Source organism: Coregonus clupeaformis, unplaced genomic scaffold (genome assembly GCF_020615455.1).
Source record: "Coregonus clupeaformis isolate EN_2021a unplaced genomic scaffold, ASM2061545v1 scaf1024, whole genome shotgun sequence".
NCBI lineage: Eukaryota > Metazoa > Chordata > Actinopteri > Salmoniformes > Salmonidae > Coregonus > Coregonus clupeaformis.
Window position 1 is genome coordinate 12,851 of NW_025534478.1, and position 17,648 is coordinate 30,498.

Here is a 17,648-nt window from a genome sequence, read left to right on the forward strand (position 1 = left end):
CAAACCCACCCACGTGGGGGGAGCCAACAGGAGTGACAACAAAGTTAAAAAGAAGGGCATTTTCTCCACAGAGGAGCCAGTCACACTTCCTATGGCTATGGGATGGGAGCAACTACTAAATACTTCCTCCAAACTAGCTAACCACTCTAGCTAGTATTTCAATGATAAATAAAAAATCAGTGGATTAGCTAGTGGCCATGAAACTGTGTTAGCTGTCGAGTTAGTGCCGTGTATTTGACTCCAGGCTGACAACAGAGGAGGAGTTGGAAGGAGGGTTTTTTTAGTGGGAGGAGTTCTGGAACTAGAATGGATTCTAGGTTTTAGAGAGTGGGGAGGTGTGGTCTCAGGTGTGTTACTAAGCAACAACTAAGCAGCCTGGAGCATTCAACCTGTTGGATTACTTCACTGATTTTGTTGTGGTTTTTATTTACTGTTATTTTACTTTTAGAGATGGCTCCGGTGCGCTCTGCAATGCGTTCGTGTCCGCTTTGCCCTAAGGTCGTGGTCGGCTTCAGTCAGCACCTAAGGTAGGTGCACAATGTGAGGAACACGGAGGAGAGGGTGATCCTTTGTCATTGGCAGTCGGGCCGCGTCAACATCAGGCAGGAGCCGTGTCCAGTGACGGGATGCTCCGCCCACGTCAGCAGGCTGGAACGGCACATGGACTCGCACACAGAACTCAACAGAACGCAGAGGAGACGGGCTTTGGAGGAGCTCAGGAGACAGCTGACCATGGAGCGGCTGGCCACGCTGAGGGCATCCAACCCTGTCATCCCACTGGCCACCGATTTAGACATTGTGGAAGCTGCAAAGCAAGAACAGGAGGAGGACTCTTTAGATTCACGGCTAGAGGAAGAGGAAGAGGAGGACGTGGGCTGCGAAGATGATTCCTGCCACTGCCAAGCGGTGATCCTGAGGCTGCAGAAAGCTGTGCAAGAGAGGGACGAGGCCCTGACCAAGAGCGGCGAGACCATCCAATCCGTTAGAGAGGACAACCTGAAGCTGACCTCTGAACTGAACAGAGCCAGGAAGAGGTACGGGCTACTGAGAAGGCAGACGGCGAGGTCAGCAAAGAGGTCCAGGTTTCAGGCCGAGCAGTCTCCTCCTGGGTCAGACACGGAACAAGAGGAACTGCACCAGGACCAAGCCACGGGTTCAGGGTCCCGGACAGAGGAGGCCACGGCGTCCGGATCTAGCAGCCAAATTCCCCTCCCGGGCTCTGCTCTGAGTAAGTACTGTCTTTTAAATAGTGCAAAGTATTTGTATTTGAAAAGTCCGACTGTTTTTTGTGTTCACGTTGTAGAACAAAAATGTTTGGGTCCAGCTAATCACAGTTATAGTGCCTTCAAACCCCTTGACTTATTCCACATTTTGTTGTGTTACATTTTGTTTTGTTACAGCTTGAATTCAAAATGGATGACATTTATTATTTTCTCTCAACCATCTACACACAATACATCATAATGACAAAGTGAAAACATGTTTGTAGAAATATTTGCAAATGTATTGAAAATGAAATACAGCAATATCGGATTTGCAAATGTATTCACACCCCTGAGTCAATACTTTGTAGAAGCACCTTTGGCTGCGATTACAGCTGTGAGTCTTTCTGGGTAAGTCTCTAAGAGCTTTCCACAGCTGGATTGTGCAACATTTGCCCATTATTCTTTTCAAGATTCTTCAAGCTCTGTCAAATTGGTTGTTGAATATTGCTAGACAGCCATTTTCAGGTCTTGCCATAGATTTTCAAGTAGATTTAAGTCAACTCGGCCACTCAGGAACATTCAGTGTCTTCTTGGTAAGCAACTCCAGTGTAGATTTGGCCTTGTGTTTTAGGTTATTTTCCTGCTGAAAGGTGAATTCATCTCCCAGTGTCTGGTGGAAAGCAGACTGAACCAGGTTTTCCTCTAGGATTTTTGCCTGTGCTTAGCTCCATTCTGTTTATTTTTTTATCCTGAAAAACTCCCCAGTTCTTAATGAATGCAAGCATACCCATAACATGATGCAGCCACCACTATGCTTGAAAATATGAAGGAGTGGTACACAGTAATGTGTTGTATTGGATTTGCCCCAATCGTAAGTGAATTGCTTTGCCACATTTTTTGCAGTACTACTTTAGTGCCTTGGTGCAAACAGGACGCATGTTTTGAAATATTTGTATTCTGTACAGGCTTCCGTCTTTTCCACTCTGTCAGTTAGGTTAGTATTGTGGAGTAACTACAATGTTGTTAATCCATCCTCAGTTTTCTCCTATCACAGCCATTAAACTCTGTAATTGTTTTAAAGTCGGCATTGGCCTCATGGTGAAATCCCTAAGCAGTTTCCTTCCTCTCCGGCAACTGAGTTAGGAAGGACGCCTGTATCTTTGTAGTGACTGGGTGTATTGATACACCATCCAAAGTGTAATTAATAACTTCACCATGCTCAAAGGGATATTCAATGTCTGCTTTTTATTTTATTTTACCCATCTACCAATAGGTGCCCTTTTTACGAGGCATTGGAGAACCATAGTCTTTGTCGTTGAATCAGTGTTTGAAATTCACTGCTCGACTGAGGGACCTTACAGATAATTGTATCCTCCGCTGTGTAGACTTCTGTAGGGCCCATCCTCCGCTGTGTAGACTTCTGTAGGACCCATCCTCCGCTGTGTAGACTTCTGTAGGACCCATCCTCCACTGTGTAGACTTCTGTAGGACCCATCCTCCGCTGTGTAGACTTCTGTAGGGCCCATCCTCCGCTGTGTAGACTTCTGTAGGACCCATCCTCCGCGGTGTAGACTTCTGTAGGACCCATCCTCCGCTGTGTATGGCCTGCTTCACTCTTCCCAGACCCCCCATCCTGAGTTCACATTGAGTTTACTGGCCTATCGTTGGTCAGTGGGGTTGCCCACAGTAACCTGCCAGGCAACCTGTTAGGCTGATTTCCGTCCCAGATGGATTATTACTGTTGTTGTTATTATTGACCTGCTGTTGGAGCTCAGAACAATTTCACCTGCAATTATATCTGCATCCTGACTGTGAATGTGACTATTAAACTTTGATTTGATTAATCTGAAGGAATAGCATCAAATGCTTCTCTATGTGTCTTCAAAAGTATTTGTGTTTTGAAATGGATTAGAAAAACTTCCTTTATACAACAGAGAAAAGCTCTGGAAAAAATTAAGAGACCACTGCAAATGTTTCTTAAATCAGCATCTCTACATGTATGACAGCCATTCCATTCCAGTGTCTGTTGAATTCCAACACAGGCACACCTCATTCTACTGAATTATGTACTTGATTAGGTGATCACATGAACCAAATCTTATTTAACGGGGAAAAGTATAAAAACCACTGCTGTGGTCATCACTATCCTCTTGCAATAGGACCAGCTGGATGGCAAAAACAGTGCTAATAGTACCACCAAAAGTAATTTTAATCAAAAAATAACTATTGACCATGCCAAAAGAGTTGAAAAGGAAAGTTTTGAGTGAGGAAAAGAAGGGTTCAATTCTGGCTTTACTGGCAGAGGGATACAGTGAGCGTCAGGTTGCTTCCATCCTTAACACTTCAAAGACGGCGGTTCATAACAACAAGGTCAAGCAGCAGACATTGGGGACAACAAAGCTACAGACCGGCAGAGGGCGAAAACGACTCTCTACTGACCGGGATGACCGCCAACTCATTCGAATGTCACTCAACAACCGTAGGATGACATCAAGTGACCTACAAAGAGAATGGCAAACGGGCAGCTGGGGTAAAGTGCACGGCGTGGACGGTTCGAAACAGGCTCCTAGGGGCAGGGCTGAAGTCGTGCAAAGCTAGAAAAAGCCCTTAATCAATGAGAAGCTAAGAAGAGCCAGGCTGAGGTTTGCAAAAGGATTGGACTGTAGAGGACTGGAGTAAGGTCATCTTCTCTGATGAGTCCAATTTTCAGCTTTGCCCAACACCTGGTCGTCTAATGGTTAGACGGAGACCTGGAGAGGCCTACAAGCCACAGTGTCTCGCACCCACTGTGAAATTTGGTGGAGGATCGTTGATGATCTGGGGGTGCTTCAGCAATGCTGGAATCGGGCAGATATTTGTTTTTGTGAAGGACGCATGAATCAAGCCACGTACAAGGTTGTCCTGGAAGAAAACGTGCTTCCTTTTGCTCTGACATTGTTCCCCAACTCTGAGGATTGGTTTTTCCAGCAGGACAATGCGCCATGCCACACAGCCAGGTCAATCAAGGTGTGGATGGAGGACCACCAGATCAAGACCCTGTCATGGCCAGCCCAATCTCCAGACCTGAACCCCATTGAAAACTTCTGGAATGTGATCAAGAGGAAGATGGATGGTCACAAGCCATCAAACAAAGCCGAGCTGCTTGAATATTTGCGCCAGGAGTGGCATAAAGTCACCCAACATCAATGTGAAAGACTGGTGGAGAGCATGCCAAGACGCATGAAAGCTGTGATTAATAATCAGGGTTATTCCACCAAATATTGATTTCTGAACTCTTCCTTAGTTAAAACATTAGTATTGTGTTGTTTAAAAATGAACATTAACTTATTTTCTTTGCATTATTCGAGGTCTAACAACACTGCATCTTTTTTTGTTATTTTGACCAGTTGTCATTTTCTGCAAATAAATGTTCTAAATGAATATATTTTTATTTGGAATATGGGAGAAATGTTGTCGGTAGTTTATAGAATAAAACAAAAATGTTAATTTCACCCAAACACATACCTATAAATAGTAAAACCAGAGAAACATATTTTTGCAGTGGTCTCTTAATTTTTTCCAGAGCTGTATAATACACACATGCCTTAATGCCTCTATACATATATATATATCTATACATGCCTTAATGCCTCTATACATATATATCTATACATGCCTTAATGCCTCTATATATATATATATCTCTATACATGCCTTAATGCCTCTATACATACAATATATACATGCCTTAATGCCTCTATACCATATATATATATACATGCCTTAATGCCTCTATACATATATATCTATACATGCCTTAATGCCTCTATACATATATATCTATACATGCCTTAATGCCTCTATATATATATATCTATACATGCCTTAATGCCTCTATACATATATATATATATCTATACATGCCTTAATGCCTCTATATATATATATCTATACATGCCTTAATGCCTCTATACATACATATATATCTATACATGCCTTAATGCCTCTATACATATATATATATCTATACATGCCTTAATGCCTCTATATATATATATATCTATACATGCCTTAATGCCTCTATACATACATATATATCTATACATGCCTTAATGCCTCTATACCTATATATATATCTATACATGCCTTAATGCCTCTATACCTATATATATCTATACATGCCTTAATGCCTCTATACATATATATCTATACATGCCTTAATGCCTCTATACCTATATATATATCTATACATGCCTTAATGCCTCTATACCTATATATATATATCTATACATGCCTTAATGCCTCTATATATATATATATATCTATACATGCCTTAATGCCTCTATACCATATATATATATATCTATACATGTCTTAATGCCTCTATACATATATATCTATACATGCCTTAATGCCTCTATACATATATATCTATACATGCCTTAATGCCTCTATATATATATATATATATATCTATACATGCCTTAATGCCTCTATACCTATATATCTATACATGCCTTAATGCCTCTATACATATATATCTATACATGCCTTAATGCCTCTATATATATATATCTATACATGCCTTAATGCCTCTATACATATATATATATACATGCCTTAATGCCTCTATACCTATATATATACATGCCTTAATGCCTCTATACATATATATCTATACATGCCTTAAAGCCTCTATACCTATATATATATCTATACATGCCTTAATGCCTCTATACATATATATATCTATACATGCCTTAATGCCTCTATACATATATATATATTAGGGCTGTCAAATGATTAAAAATTTTAATCAAATTAATCAGAATTTTCAGTGGATTAATCATGATTAATCACTATTTGCAATTACACCTGAATCCTAACCATTTTTTTTCTGAAATGCATACCAAAAGATAAATAACAGGACACAGATACATAATTTTCATATTATGTCTGTTTATTAACACAGCCAAATAATGGTGTTTTAAATCAAGCTGAAACATACTACACACCATAATATTTGTCTTTGTAATGTTCCATCACTTCCTCTTTGGCATTCCTCTTAACCAGGATGTACAATTTACAGTATTCAATTGAACAGAAAGCAATAAATGTAGTCAAATCATAACAGTGACCTACCACATTTTTGCACAATTTGAGTAAAAAAAAAAACATTTTCAATAAAACTTTTAAATCAAACCAAAGAACAATCTTTTACCTTTTCCTCCATTCTTTAATCCAGTTGCTCAAAAATCCAGTTGCTAACTACTATAACATGTTGCACTGAAACTGGTCTTTTTGTTTGAACATCACCTTTCAAATCTACTGAGCTTCATCATCTTTCAGCCAGTTGCTGAGGCAAACTAACTTGTTCACATTTTCTGAAAGTAAAGCTGACCTTTTCTTGTTCACAATGTGACCTGCTACTGAGAAAAGTCGTTCACAGGGAACAGTGGTTGCAGGAGTGGCTAGATATTTGTGAGCTAGTGAGGCCAGCTTCTCATGGGCTCCTGAATGAGATGCCCACCACCTCAAGGGGCAGTCCTCCAATTTAATGGTGGGCTCTGCTCTGTACCTCTGTATGGCAGGTTGGACCTCTTCATCTTCTGATTCTGAATCTGAGCCCATTTGCAGAAGGCTGATTTTCTTCCTGGGTGGCCCATCATCATGTGTCTGTGAAGACCTTCTGGGTGATTCTTGTTGCAGCATCCCTTCAAGTGTGGTCCACACCTCTTCCCTGTCTGTCTTGGGCAGGCATTTCAAGTCTTTGAAACGAGGATCCAAAACTGTAGCAATCTGGAGCCATGCATTGTTGAGCTGTTCTTGACGGGATGCTAGGGTCCTCCTTGAACTTGGTCTTGAATCTCACCACATATGCAGGGTCCTCATCACAGGCTTCCATCTTGAGACGCAAGTGGCAGAGAGAAGGTAGTACCACAGAACAGGAGACATAGGCCTCTCCACCCAGGAGCTCAGTTACATACCTACGCACACAAACACACACATGCACACAGAGACAGTGTATTATTAGAACAGTGGTTATCAACATATTATTATTATTATTATTATTATTATTATTATTATTATCATCATCATTATTTTTTACATAGATACATGTTATTGATATTTGACTTGGTTTAATTCATTCCAGAAAATAATCAAAGCGATGTTATTTGATAAGTTACAGACTGATTTACCTGCATGGCTCTAGAAGTGTCTCCAGCCTCTGCAGTTTATCCCACTCTGCTGCGGTCGGCAAAACGAGTTTGTGCTCCTGATTGTCCAGGGCTGCGATGACAGCCTCTTTATTTCTGCTCACGCGCTTGACCATTTCCAGCGTCGAATTCCAACGTGTTGGAACATCCTGGATCAATGGCTCTTGCTTCTTTCCCAGGCTGACTTGTTGTGCTTGAAGCTCCGCAGCATTTGCTGGGCTGTGCTTAAAATGACCGACAACTTTGCGAGCCTTGGCCAAAGCATTTACAAAGCCGCTGTCAGCAAGACTCACTGTGACACTTCTCTGCACCATGTGAGCGACACAGTTCATGTGTTCATAGCGTGTAAGTCGAATTGCGGCAACCATGTTGCGTGCACTGTCAGTCCCAATGGTTGTAGTCTTGCCCTCGATGTCCCACTCACCGTGCAACAGACAGGAACTGTTCTTTACAAGCCTCCGCAAAATGACGCTCCTCAGTTTTTAATATAGTCAGCGCAAAGACTTCAGTTCCCACGTGTCACTGATTAAATGTGCAGTTACTCCGAGGTAATTGTTGTTACTCACTGATGTCCAATGGTCTCCTGTCAGGGCGATATGATTTACTTGAGCCAAGACCTCTTTCCTTTTTTCTTTTCGTTTTCGTAGAGCTCGTGGATTTTCTTCATAACTGTGGCTCTTGACGGTGGCTTATAGAATGAGTCTTGAGACGCCACTTGCAAAACATCAAGGAAACCTGAGTCTTCTACAATGCTAATGGGTCTACAATCCTTTGCAATCCATTTTGCTATTGTGTTGGTCAAATTATCTGAGGTTGATTTTGTTAATTGCCTGCAAACATTCAGCGTGGTCTGGCGCAAACCACTTGCTGAATCTGACGGCCCAGCAAACGCATGTTTGGCGTTGACATGGTACTTCAAGCTTGAACAGCTCCGGTGAAATTGAAACTCCTTACAAATCTTGCAAATAACCTTGTACTTGTTAACTGTACCATCATCATTCTTTTTATATTTGAATCCGTCAATAGGCCCACTTTGCTCACCTTGCTCCATCTCGCCTCTAGCTCCCAACCACTTTCCTGACCTGAATAATTTGTCACACTGCGCATGCGTGAAATGCGTTAAAAAAATTTACATAATTAACAGCAAACAACTAATTAACGTCGTTAACGCGCTATTTTTGACAGCCCTAATATATATACATGCCTTAATGCCTCTATACATATATATCTATACATGCCTTAATGCCTCTATACATATATATCTATACATGCCTTAATGCCTCTATACATATATATCTATACATGCCTTAATGCCTCTATACCTATATATATCTATACATGCCTTAATGCCTCTATACATATATATATATCTATACATGCCTTAATGCCTCTATACCTATATATATCTATACATGCCTTAATGCCTCTATACATATATATATCTATACATGCCTTAATGCCTCTATACCTATATATATCTATACATGCCTTAATGCCTCTATACATATATATATCTATACATGCCTTAATGCCTCTATACATATATATATCTATACATGCCTTAATGCCTCTATACCTATATATCTATACATGCCTTAATGCCTCTATACATATATATATATCTATACATGCCTTAATGCCTCTATACATATATATATCTATACATGCCTTAATGCCTCTATACCTATATATCTATACATACCTTAATGCCTCTATACATATATATCTATACATGCCTTAATGCCTCTATACCTATATATATATCTATACATGCCTTAATGCCTCTATACCTATATATCTATACATGCCTTAATGCCTCTATACATATATATATATCTATACATGCCTTAATGCCTCTATACATACATATATATCTATACATGCCTTAATGCCTCTATACCTATATATATATATATATATATATATATACATGCCTTAATGCCTCTATACCATATATATATATATATATATACATGCCTTAATGCCTCTATACCTATATATATATATACATGCCTTAATGCCTCTATACCTATATATCTATACATGCCTTAATGCCTCTATATATATATATATATCTATACATGCCTTAATGCCTCTATATATATATATCTATACATGCCTTAATGCCTCTATACATATATATATATATACATGCCTTAATGCCTCTATATATATATATCTATACATGCCTTAATGCCTCTATACCTATATATATATCTATACATGCCTTAATGCCTCTATACCTATATATATATCTATACATGCCTTAATGCCTCTATACATATATATATATACATGCCTTAATGCCTCTATATATATATATCTATACATGCCTTAATGCCTCTATATATATATATATATATCTATACATGCCTTAATGCCTCTATACATATATATATATATCTATACATGCCTTAATGCCTCTATACCTATATATATCTCTATACATGCCTTAATGCCTCTATACCTATATATATATCTATACATGCCTTAATGCCTCTATACCTATATATATCTCTATACATGCCTTAATGCCTCTATACCTATATATCTATACATGCCTTAATGCCTCTATACATATATATCTATACATGCCTTAATGCCTCTATACCTATATATATATATACATGCCTTAATGCCTCTATACATATATATATATCTATACATGCCTTAATGCCTCTATACCTATATATATATCTATACATGCCTTAATGCCTCTATACATATATATATATATCTATACATGCCTTAATGCCTCTATACATATATATATATATCTATACATGCCTTAATGCCTCTATACATATATATCTATACATGCCTTAATGCCTCTATACATATATATCTATACATGCCTTAATGCCTCTATACATATATATCTATACATGCCTTAATGCCTCTATACCATATATATATATACATGCCTTAATGCCTCTATACATATATATATATACATGCCTTAATGCCTCTATACATATATATATATCTATACATGCCTTAATGCCTCTATACATATATATATATATATCTATACATGCCTTAATGCCTCTATACATATATATCTATACATGCCTTAATGCCTCTATACATATATATCTATACATGCCTTAATGCCTCTATACCTATATATATATATCTATACATGCCTTAATGCCTCTATACCTATATATATATCTATACATGCCTTAATGCCTCTATACCTATATATATATCTCTATACATGCCTTAATGCCTCTATACATATATATCTATACATGCCTCAATGCCTCTATACCTATATATCTATACATGCCTTAATGCCTCTATACATATATATATACATGCCTTAATGCCTCTATACCTATATATATATATCTATACATGCCTTAATGCCTCTATACATATATATATCTATACATGCCTTAATGCCTCTATATATATATATATATATACATGCCTTAATGCCTCTATACATATATATCTATACATGCCTTAATGCCTCTATACCTATATATATCTATACATGCCTTAATGCCTCTATACCTATATATATATCTATACATGCCTTAATGCCTCTATATATATATATATATCTATACATGCCTTAATGCCTCTATACCTATATATATATCTATACATGCCTTAATGCCTCTATATATATATATCTATACATGCCTTAATGCCTCTATACATATATATATCTATACATGCCTTAATGCCTCTATATATATATATATATATATATATATACATGCCTTAATGCCTCTATACATATATATCTATACATGCCTTAATGCCTCTATACCTATATATATCTATACATGCCTTAATGCCTCTATACCTATATATATATCTATACATGCCTTAATGCCTCTATACATATATATCTATACATGCCTTAATGCCTCTATACCTATATATATCTATACATGCCTTAATGCCTCTATATATATATATCTATACATGCCTTAATGCCTCTATACATGTATATCTATACATGCCTTAATGCCTCTATACATATATATCTATACATGCCATAATGCCTCTATACATATATATCTATACATGCCTTAATGCCTCTATACATATATATCTATACATGCCTTAATGCCTCTATACCTATATATATCTATATATCTATACATGCCTTAATGCCTCTATACATATATATCTATACATGCCTTAATGCCTCTATATATATATATATATCTATACATGCCTTAATGCCTCTATACCTATATATATATATCTATACATGCCTTAATGCCTCTATACATATATATATCTATACATGCCTTAATGCCTCTATACATATATATATCTATACATGCCTTAATTACATTTACATTTTAGTCATTTAGCAGACGCTCTTATCCAGAGCGACTTACAGTTAGTGAATACATATATATATATATTTTTATACTGGCCCCCGTGGGAATGAACCCACAACCCTGGCGTTGCAAACGCCATGCTCTATCAACTGAGCTACATCCCTGCCGGCCATTCCCTCCCCTACCCTAGACGACGCTGGGCCAATTGTGCGCCGCCCATGAGTCTCCCGGTCGCGGCCGGCGGCGACAGAGCCTGGATTCTAAGGCACTGCATCGCAGTGCTAGCTGTGCCACTAGAGATCCTGGTTCGAATCCAGGCTCTGTCGTAGCCGGCCGCGACCGGGAGACCCATGGGGCGGCGCACAATTGGCCCAGCGTCGTCTAGGGTAGGGGAGGGAATGGCCGGCAGGGATGTAGTTCAGTTGGTAGAGCATGGCGCTTGGCAACGCCATGTGGGTTCGATTCCCAACGGGGTATGAAAAATAATAATAATGTATGCACTCACTCACTGTAAGTCGCTCTGGATAAGAGCGTCTGCTAAATGACTAAAATGTAAATGTACCTATATATATATATCTATAATGCCTCTATACCTATATATATATATATATATATATATATCTATACATGCCTTAATGCCTCTATAGATATATATACAGTGGGGAGAAAAAGTATTTGATACACTGCCGATTTTGCAGGTTTTCCTACTTACAAAGCATGTAGAGGTCTGTAATTTTTATCATAGGTACGCTTCAACTGTGAGAGACGGAATCTAAAACAAAAATCCAGAAAATCACATTGTCTGATTTTTAAGTAATTAATTTGCATTTTATTGCATGACAAAAGTATTTGATACATCAGAAAAGCAGAACTTAATATTTGGTACATTTACATTTACATTTACGTCATTTAGCAGACGCTCTTATCCAGAGCGACTTACAAATTATAAGTCGCAGTGGGACAAGCACTTTACAATGTTTTTTTATTTTTATGTTTTTTTAGGGGGGAGGGGGTTGGGGGTAAGGGGGGGTAGAATGATTACTTTATCCTATCCCAGGTATTCCTTAAAGAGGTGGGGTTTCAAATGTCTCCGGAAGGTGGTGAGTGACTCCGCTGTCCTGGCGTCGTGAGGGAGCTTGTTCCACCATTGGGGTGCCAGAGCAGCGAACAGTTTTGACTGGGCTGAGCGGGAACTATGCTTCCGCAGAGGAAGGGGAGCCAGCAGGCCAGAAACCTTTGTTTGCAATTACAGAGATCATACGTTTCCTGTAGGTCTTGACCAGGTTTGCACACACTGCAGCAGGGATTTTGGCCCACTCCCTCCATACAGACCTTCTCCAGATCCTTCAGGTTTCGGGGGCTGTCGCTGGGCAATACGGACTTTCAGCTCCCTCCAAATATTTTCTATTGGGTTCAGGTCTGGAGACTGGCTAGGCCACCCAGGACCTTGAGATGCTTCTTACGGAGCCACTCCTTAGTTGTCCTGTCTGTGTGTTTCGGGTCGTTGTCATGCTGGAAGACCCAGCCACGACCCATCTTCAATGCTCTTACTGAGGGAAGGAGGTTGTTGGCCAAGATCTCGCGATACATGGCCCCATCCATCCTCCCATCAATACGGTGCAGTCGTCCTGTCCCCTTTGCAGAAAAGCATCCCCAAAGAATGATGTTTCCACCTCCATGCTTCACGGTTGGGATGGTGTTCTTGGGGTTGTATTCATCCTTCTTCTTCCTCCAAACACGGCGAGTGGAATTTAGACCAAAAAGCTCTATTTTTGTCTCATCAGACCACATGACCTTCTCCCATTCCTCCTCTGGATCGTCCAGATGGTCATTGGCAAACTTCAGACGGGCCTGGACATGCGCTGGCTTGAGCAGGGGACCTTGCGTGCGCTGCAGGATTTTAATCCATGACGGCGTAGTGTGTTACTAATGGTTTTCTTTGAGACTGTGGTCCCAGCTCTCTTCAGGTCATTGACCAGGTACTGCCGTGTAGTTCTGGGCTGATCCCTCACCTTCCGCATGATCATTGATGCCCCACGAGGTGAGATCTTGCATGGAGCCCCAGACCGAGGGTGATTGACCGTCATCTTGAACTTCTTCCATTTTCTAATAATTGCGCCAACAGTTGTTGCCTTCTCACCAAGCTGCTTGCCTATTGTCCTGTAGCCCATCCCAGCCTTGTGCAGGTCTACAATTTTATCCCTGATGTCCTTACACAGCTCTCTGGTCTTGGCCATTGTGGAGAGGTTGGAGTCTGTTTGATTGAGTGTGTGGACAGGTGTCTTTTATACAGGTAACGAGTTCAAACAGGTGCAGTTAATACAGGTAATGAGTGGTGAACAGGAGGGCTTCTTAAAGAAAAACTAACAGGTCTGTGAGAGCCGGAATTCTTACTGATTGGTAGGTGATCAAATACTTATGTCATGCAATAAAATGCAAATTAATTACTTAAAAATCATACAATGTGATTTTCTGGATTTTTGTTTTAGATTCCGTCTCTCACAGTTGCAGTGTACCTATGATAAAAAATGACAGACCTCTACATGCTTTGTAAGTAGGAAAACCTGCAAAATCGGCAGTGTATCAAATACTTGTTCTCCCCACTGTATATATATATTTCTATATCTCTATACATGATGAGATTGTCTTTCTTGTCCTGAGACTAAAATGTAATGTTTCTTTGATTAGGTGTGTTTATGGAGGGATTCAGGAAGACCTGTGAGGGCCCCAATCCAAACGATAAGCTGAAGGAAAATTGTGACGCGAAGTTCAAGAGGGTTCAGCAATTTGTGATGTACATGGCAAAGGACGAGATTTACCCTTCCACTCTCGCTTTCCTGAAAAACCATGACAAGATGAGGAGGTAAGCAGAGTTCTTTCTTTCACTTTAGTCTCATCAGTGTTCGTGCACTAATACACTAATTGATTGTATGATGTGTGTGTGTGTTTTTATTTATTTTTAGATGGGTTCAGACCCTTCAGAAGAACAAGGACATCACCACGGTCACCAACTACACCTTGACTATCGGTGCATTTCTTCAATACGCCGAGGAGACCCCCCCACCTGGCTGCCGGCTGACCAGAAACCAATGGAGTGGGATCAACCGGGTGATGAAGGGAGCAGCTTCACCAGGCCAAGGTGAACGACGACAAGGAAGGCGTTATAGTCTCCTGTAGCTCAGTTGGTAGAGCGTGGCGCTTGCAACGCCAGGGTTGTGGGTTCGTTTCCCACGGGGGGGGGGGGGCCAGTATGAAAAATGTATGCACTCACTAACTGTAAGTCGCTCTGGATAAGAGCGTCTGCTAAATGACTAAAAATGTAAAATGTAAGGAAGGTGGTGTCCAAAAAGAGCCTGCTGGAGAACCAGTCTCTTGCCAAGGTCAAGATCCCTGAAGTGCTGAGTACGTTTTTCTCAATATGTGATATCACTGTTATTCCACTCTTCTAGACCTCAGAGATGTATAGAGGGCATTATGGAAGCTGACTGTTTATATTCTAGACATCAGAGATGTATAGAGGGCATTATGGAAGCTGCCTGTTTATATTCTAGACATCAGAGATGTATAGAGGGCATTATGGAAGCTGACTGTTTATATTCTAGACGTCAGAGATGTATAGAGGGCATTATGGAAGCTGACTGTTTTTATTCTAGACGTCAGAGATGTATAGAGGGCATTATGGAAGCTGACTGTTTTTATTTTAGACGTCAGAGATGTATAGAGGGCATTATGGAAGCTGACTGTTTATATTCTAGACCTCAGAGATGTATAGAGGGCATTATGGAAGCTGACTGTTTATATTCTAGACATCAGAGATGTATAGAGGGCATTATGGAAGCTGACTGTTTTTATTCTAGACGTCAGAGATGTATAGAGGGCATTATGGAAGCTGACTGTTTTTATTCTAGACATCAGAGATGTATAGAGGGCATTATGGAAGCTGACTGTTTTTATTCTAGATGTCAGAGATGTATAGAGGGCATTATGGAAGCTGACTGTTTTTATTCTAGACGTCAGAGATGTATAGAGGGCATTATGGAAGCTGACTGTTTTTATTCTAGACGTCAGAGATGTATAGAGGGCATTATGGAAGCTGACTGTTTATATTCTAGACATCAGAGATGTATAGAGGGCATTATGGAAGCTGACTGTTTTTATTCTAGACATCAGAGATGTATAGAGGGCATTATGGAAGCTGACTGTTTATATTCTAGACATCAGAGATTTATTGAGGGCATTATGGAAGCTGCCTGTTTATATTTTAGACGTCAGAGATTAGGCATTATGGAAGCTGTGTGTTTGGTTGGTTGGTTGGGGAAACGACTCCAGGCACCGCAGCTTAATGTGTGGTTGGTTGGTTGGGGAAACGACTCCAGGCATCGCAGCGTAATGTGTGGTTGGTTGGTTGGTTAGTTGGGGAAACGACTCCAGGCACCGTAGCGTAATGTGTGGTTGGTTGGTTGGTTAGTTGGGGAAACGACTCCAGGCACCGCAGCGTAATATGTGGTTGGTTGGTTGGTTGGTTAGTTGGGGAAACGACTCCAGGCACCGTAGCGTAATGTGTGGTTGGTTGGTTGGTTGGTTGGTTGGTTGGTTGGTTGGTTAGTTGGGGAAACGACTCCAGGCACCGTGAGCGTAATATGTGGTTGGTTGGTTGGTTGGTTGGTTGTGGAAACGACTCCAGGCACCGCAGCGTAATATGTGGTTGGTTGGTTGGTTGGGGAAACGACTCCAGGCACCGTAGCGTAATATGTGGTTGGTTGGTTGGTTGGTTGGTTGGGGAAACGACTCCAGGCACCGCAGCGTAATATGTGGTTGGTTGGTTGGTTGGTTGGTTGGTTGGTTGGGGAAACGACTCGAGGCACCGCAGCGTAATATGTGGTTGGTTGGTTGGTTGGTTGGTTAGTTGGGGAAACGACTCGCAGGCACCGTGAGCGTAATGTGGTTGGTTGGTTGGTTGGTTGGTTGGTTGGTTGGGGAAACGACTCCAGGCACCGCAGCGTAATGTGTGGTTGGTTGGTTGGGGAAACGACTCCAGGCACCGCAGCGTAATGTGTGGTTGTTCATTTCAATAGGTGGGAAACACAAAACAAATTCAGACCATGGTCCAGATGTCACTGACCAAGGAGGAGGACACTTGGTTTTCACACTTCCAAAAAATTCAAGCACCGCCTCGCAGGAGGAAAGAAGGCCCAGCACTTAGTTTTCAATTCAACAAACACTCAGCTCAAGACCCTTCCTGTCTACATGAGGGAGGTGTGGAAGGAGATGGGACTTCCCCAAAGCCCTAAGTCAGATTAGATGGGAATGGAAATAGATCCTATTCCATGGCTGTCTGAAAAGGATGAACGACTAATATCATCTTTATTTATGTGTCTTGTTTGCTTGTGTCTTACAGGTCAAAAATGTACTCCAGAACGCCGACAGGGAAAGTTTGGCCAACTTCATGCGCCACGACATCCAGATGGCAGACAACTTAGATCCGTCCCAAGCCAGCGAAACCAGTGCCCTCCTCGAGGCGGCGTTGAAAGTGGAAGATACCACGGTCGGCTCAGAGAACCATCCCTCCCCTCCAGGCGAGAGAGGACGACTCCCCCTCCGAGCGGAGCACCACCCCTGAAGAGACCAAGGTGCAGCACCAGGAGTCTGCCACGTCCGGAGCACCACCCCTGAAGAGACCAAGGTGCAGCACCAGGAGTCTGCCACGTCCGGAGCACCACCCCTGAGAGAGACCAAGGTGCAGCACCAGGAGTCTGCCACGTCGGGAGCACCACCCCTGAAGAGACCAAGGTGCAGCACCAGGAGTCTGCCACGTCCGGAGCACCACCCCTGAAGAGACCAAGGTGCAGCACCAGGAGTCTGCCACGTCCGGAGCACCACCCCTGAAGAGACCAAGGTGCAGCACCAGGAGTCTGCCACGTCCGGAGCACCACCCC

General features: G+C 40.9%; 1 protein-coding gene across 1 annotated transcript; it reads left to right on the forward strand.

Moving 5' to 3' along the window:
- The first annotated feature begins 660 nt into the window (after positions 1-660).
- Positions 661-17,429, forward strand: LOC121561809. The gene is made up of 4 exons (XM_045217353.1): positions 661-1,228; positions 14,401-14,575; positions 14,676-14,851; positions 17,111-17,429. The coding sequence occupies exons 1-4, from the start codon at positions 661-663 to the stop codon at positions 17,383-17,385; spliced, it is 1,194 nt and encodes a 397-aa protein (XP_045073288.1). The 3' UTR covers positions 17,386-17,429.
- Positions 17,430-17,648: the final 219 nt, after the last annotated feature.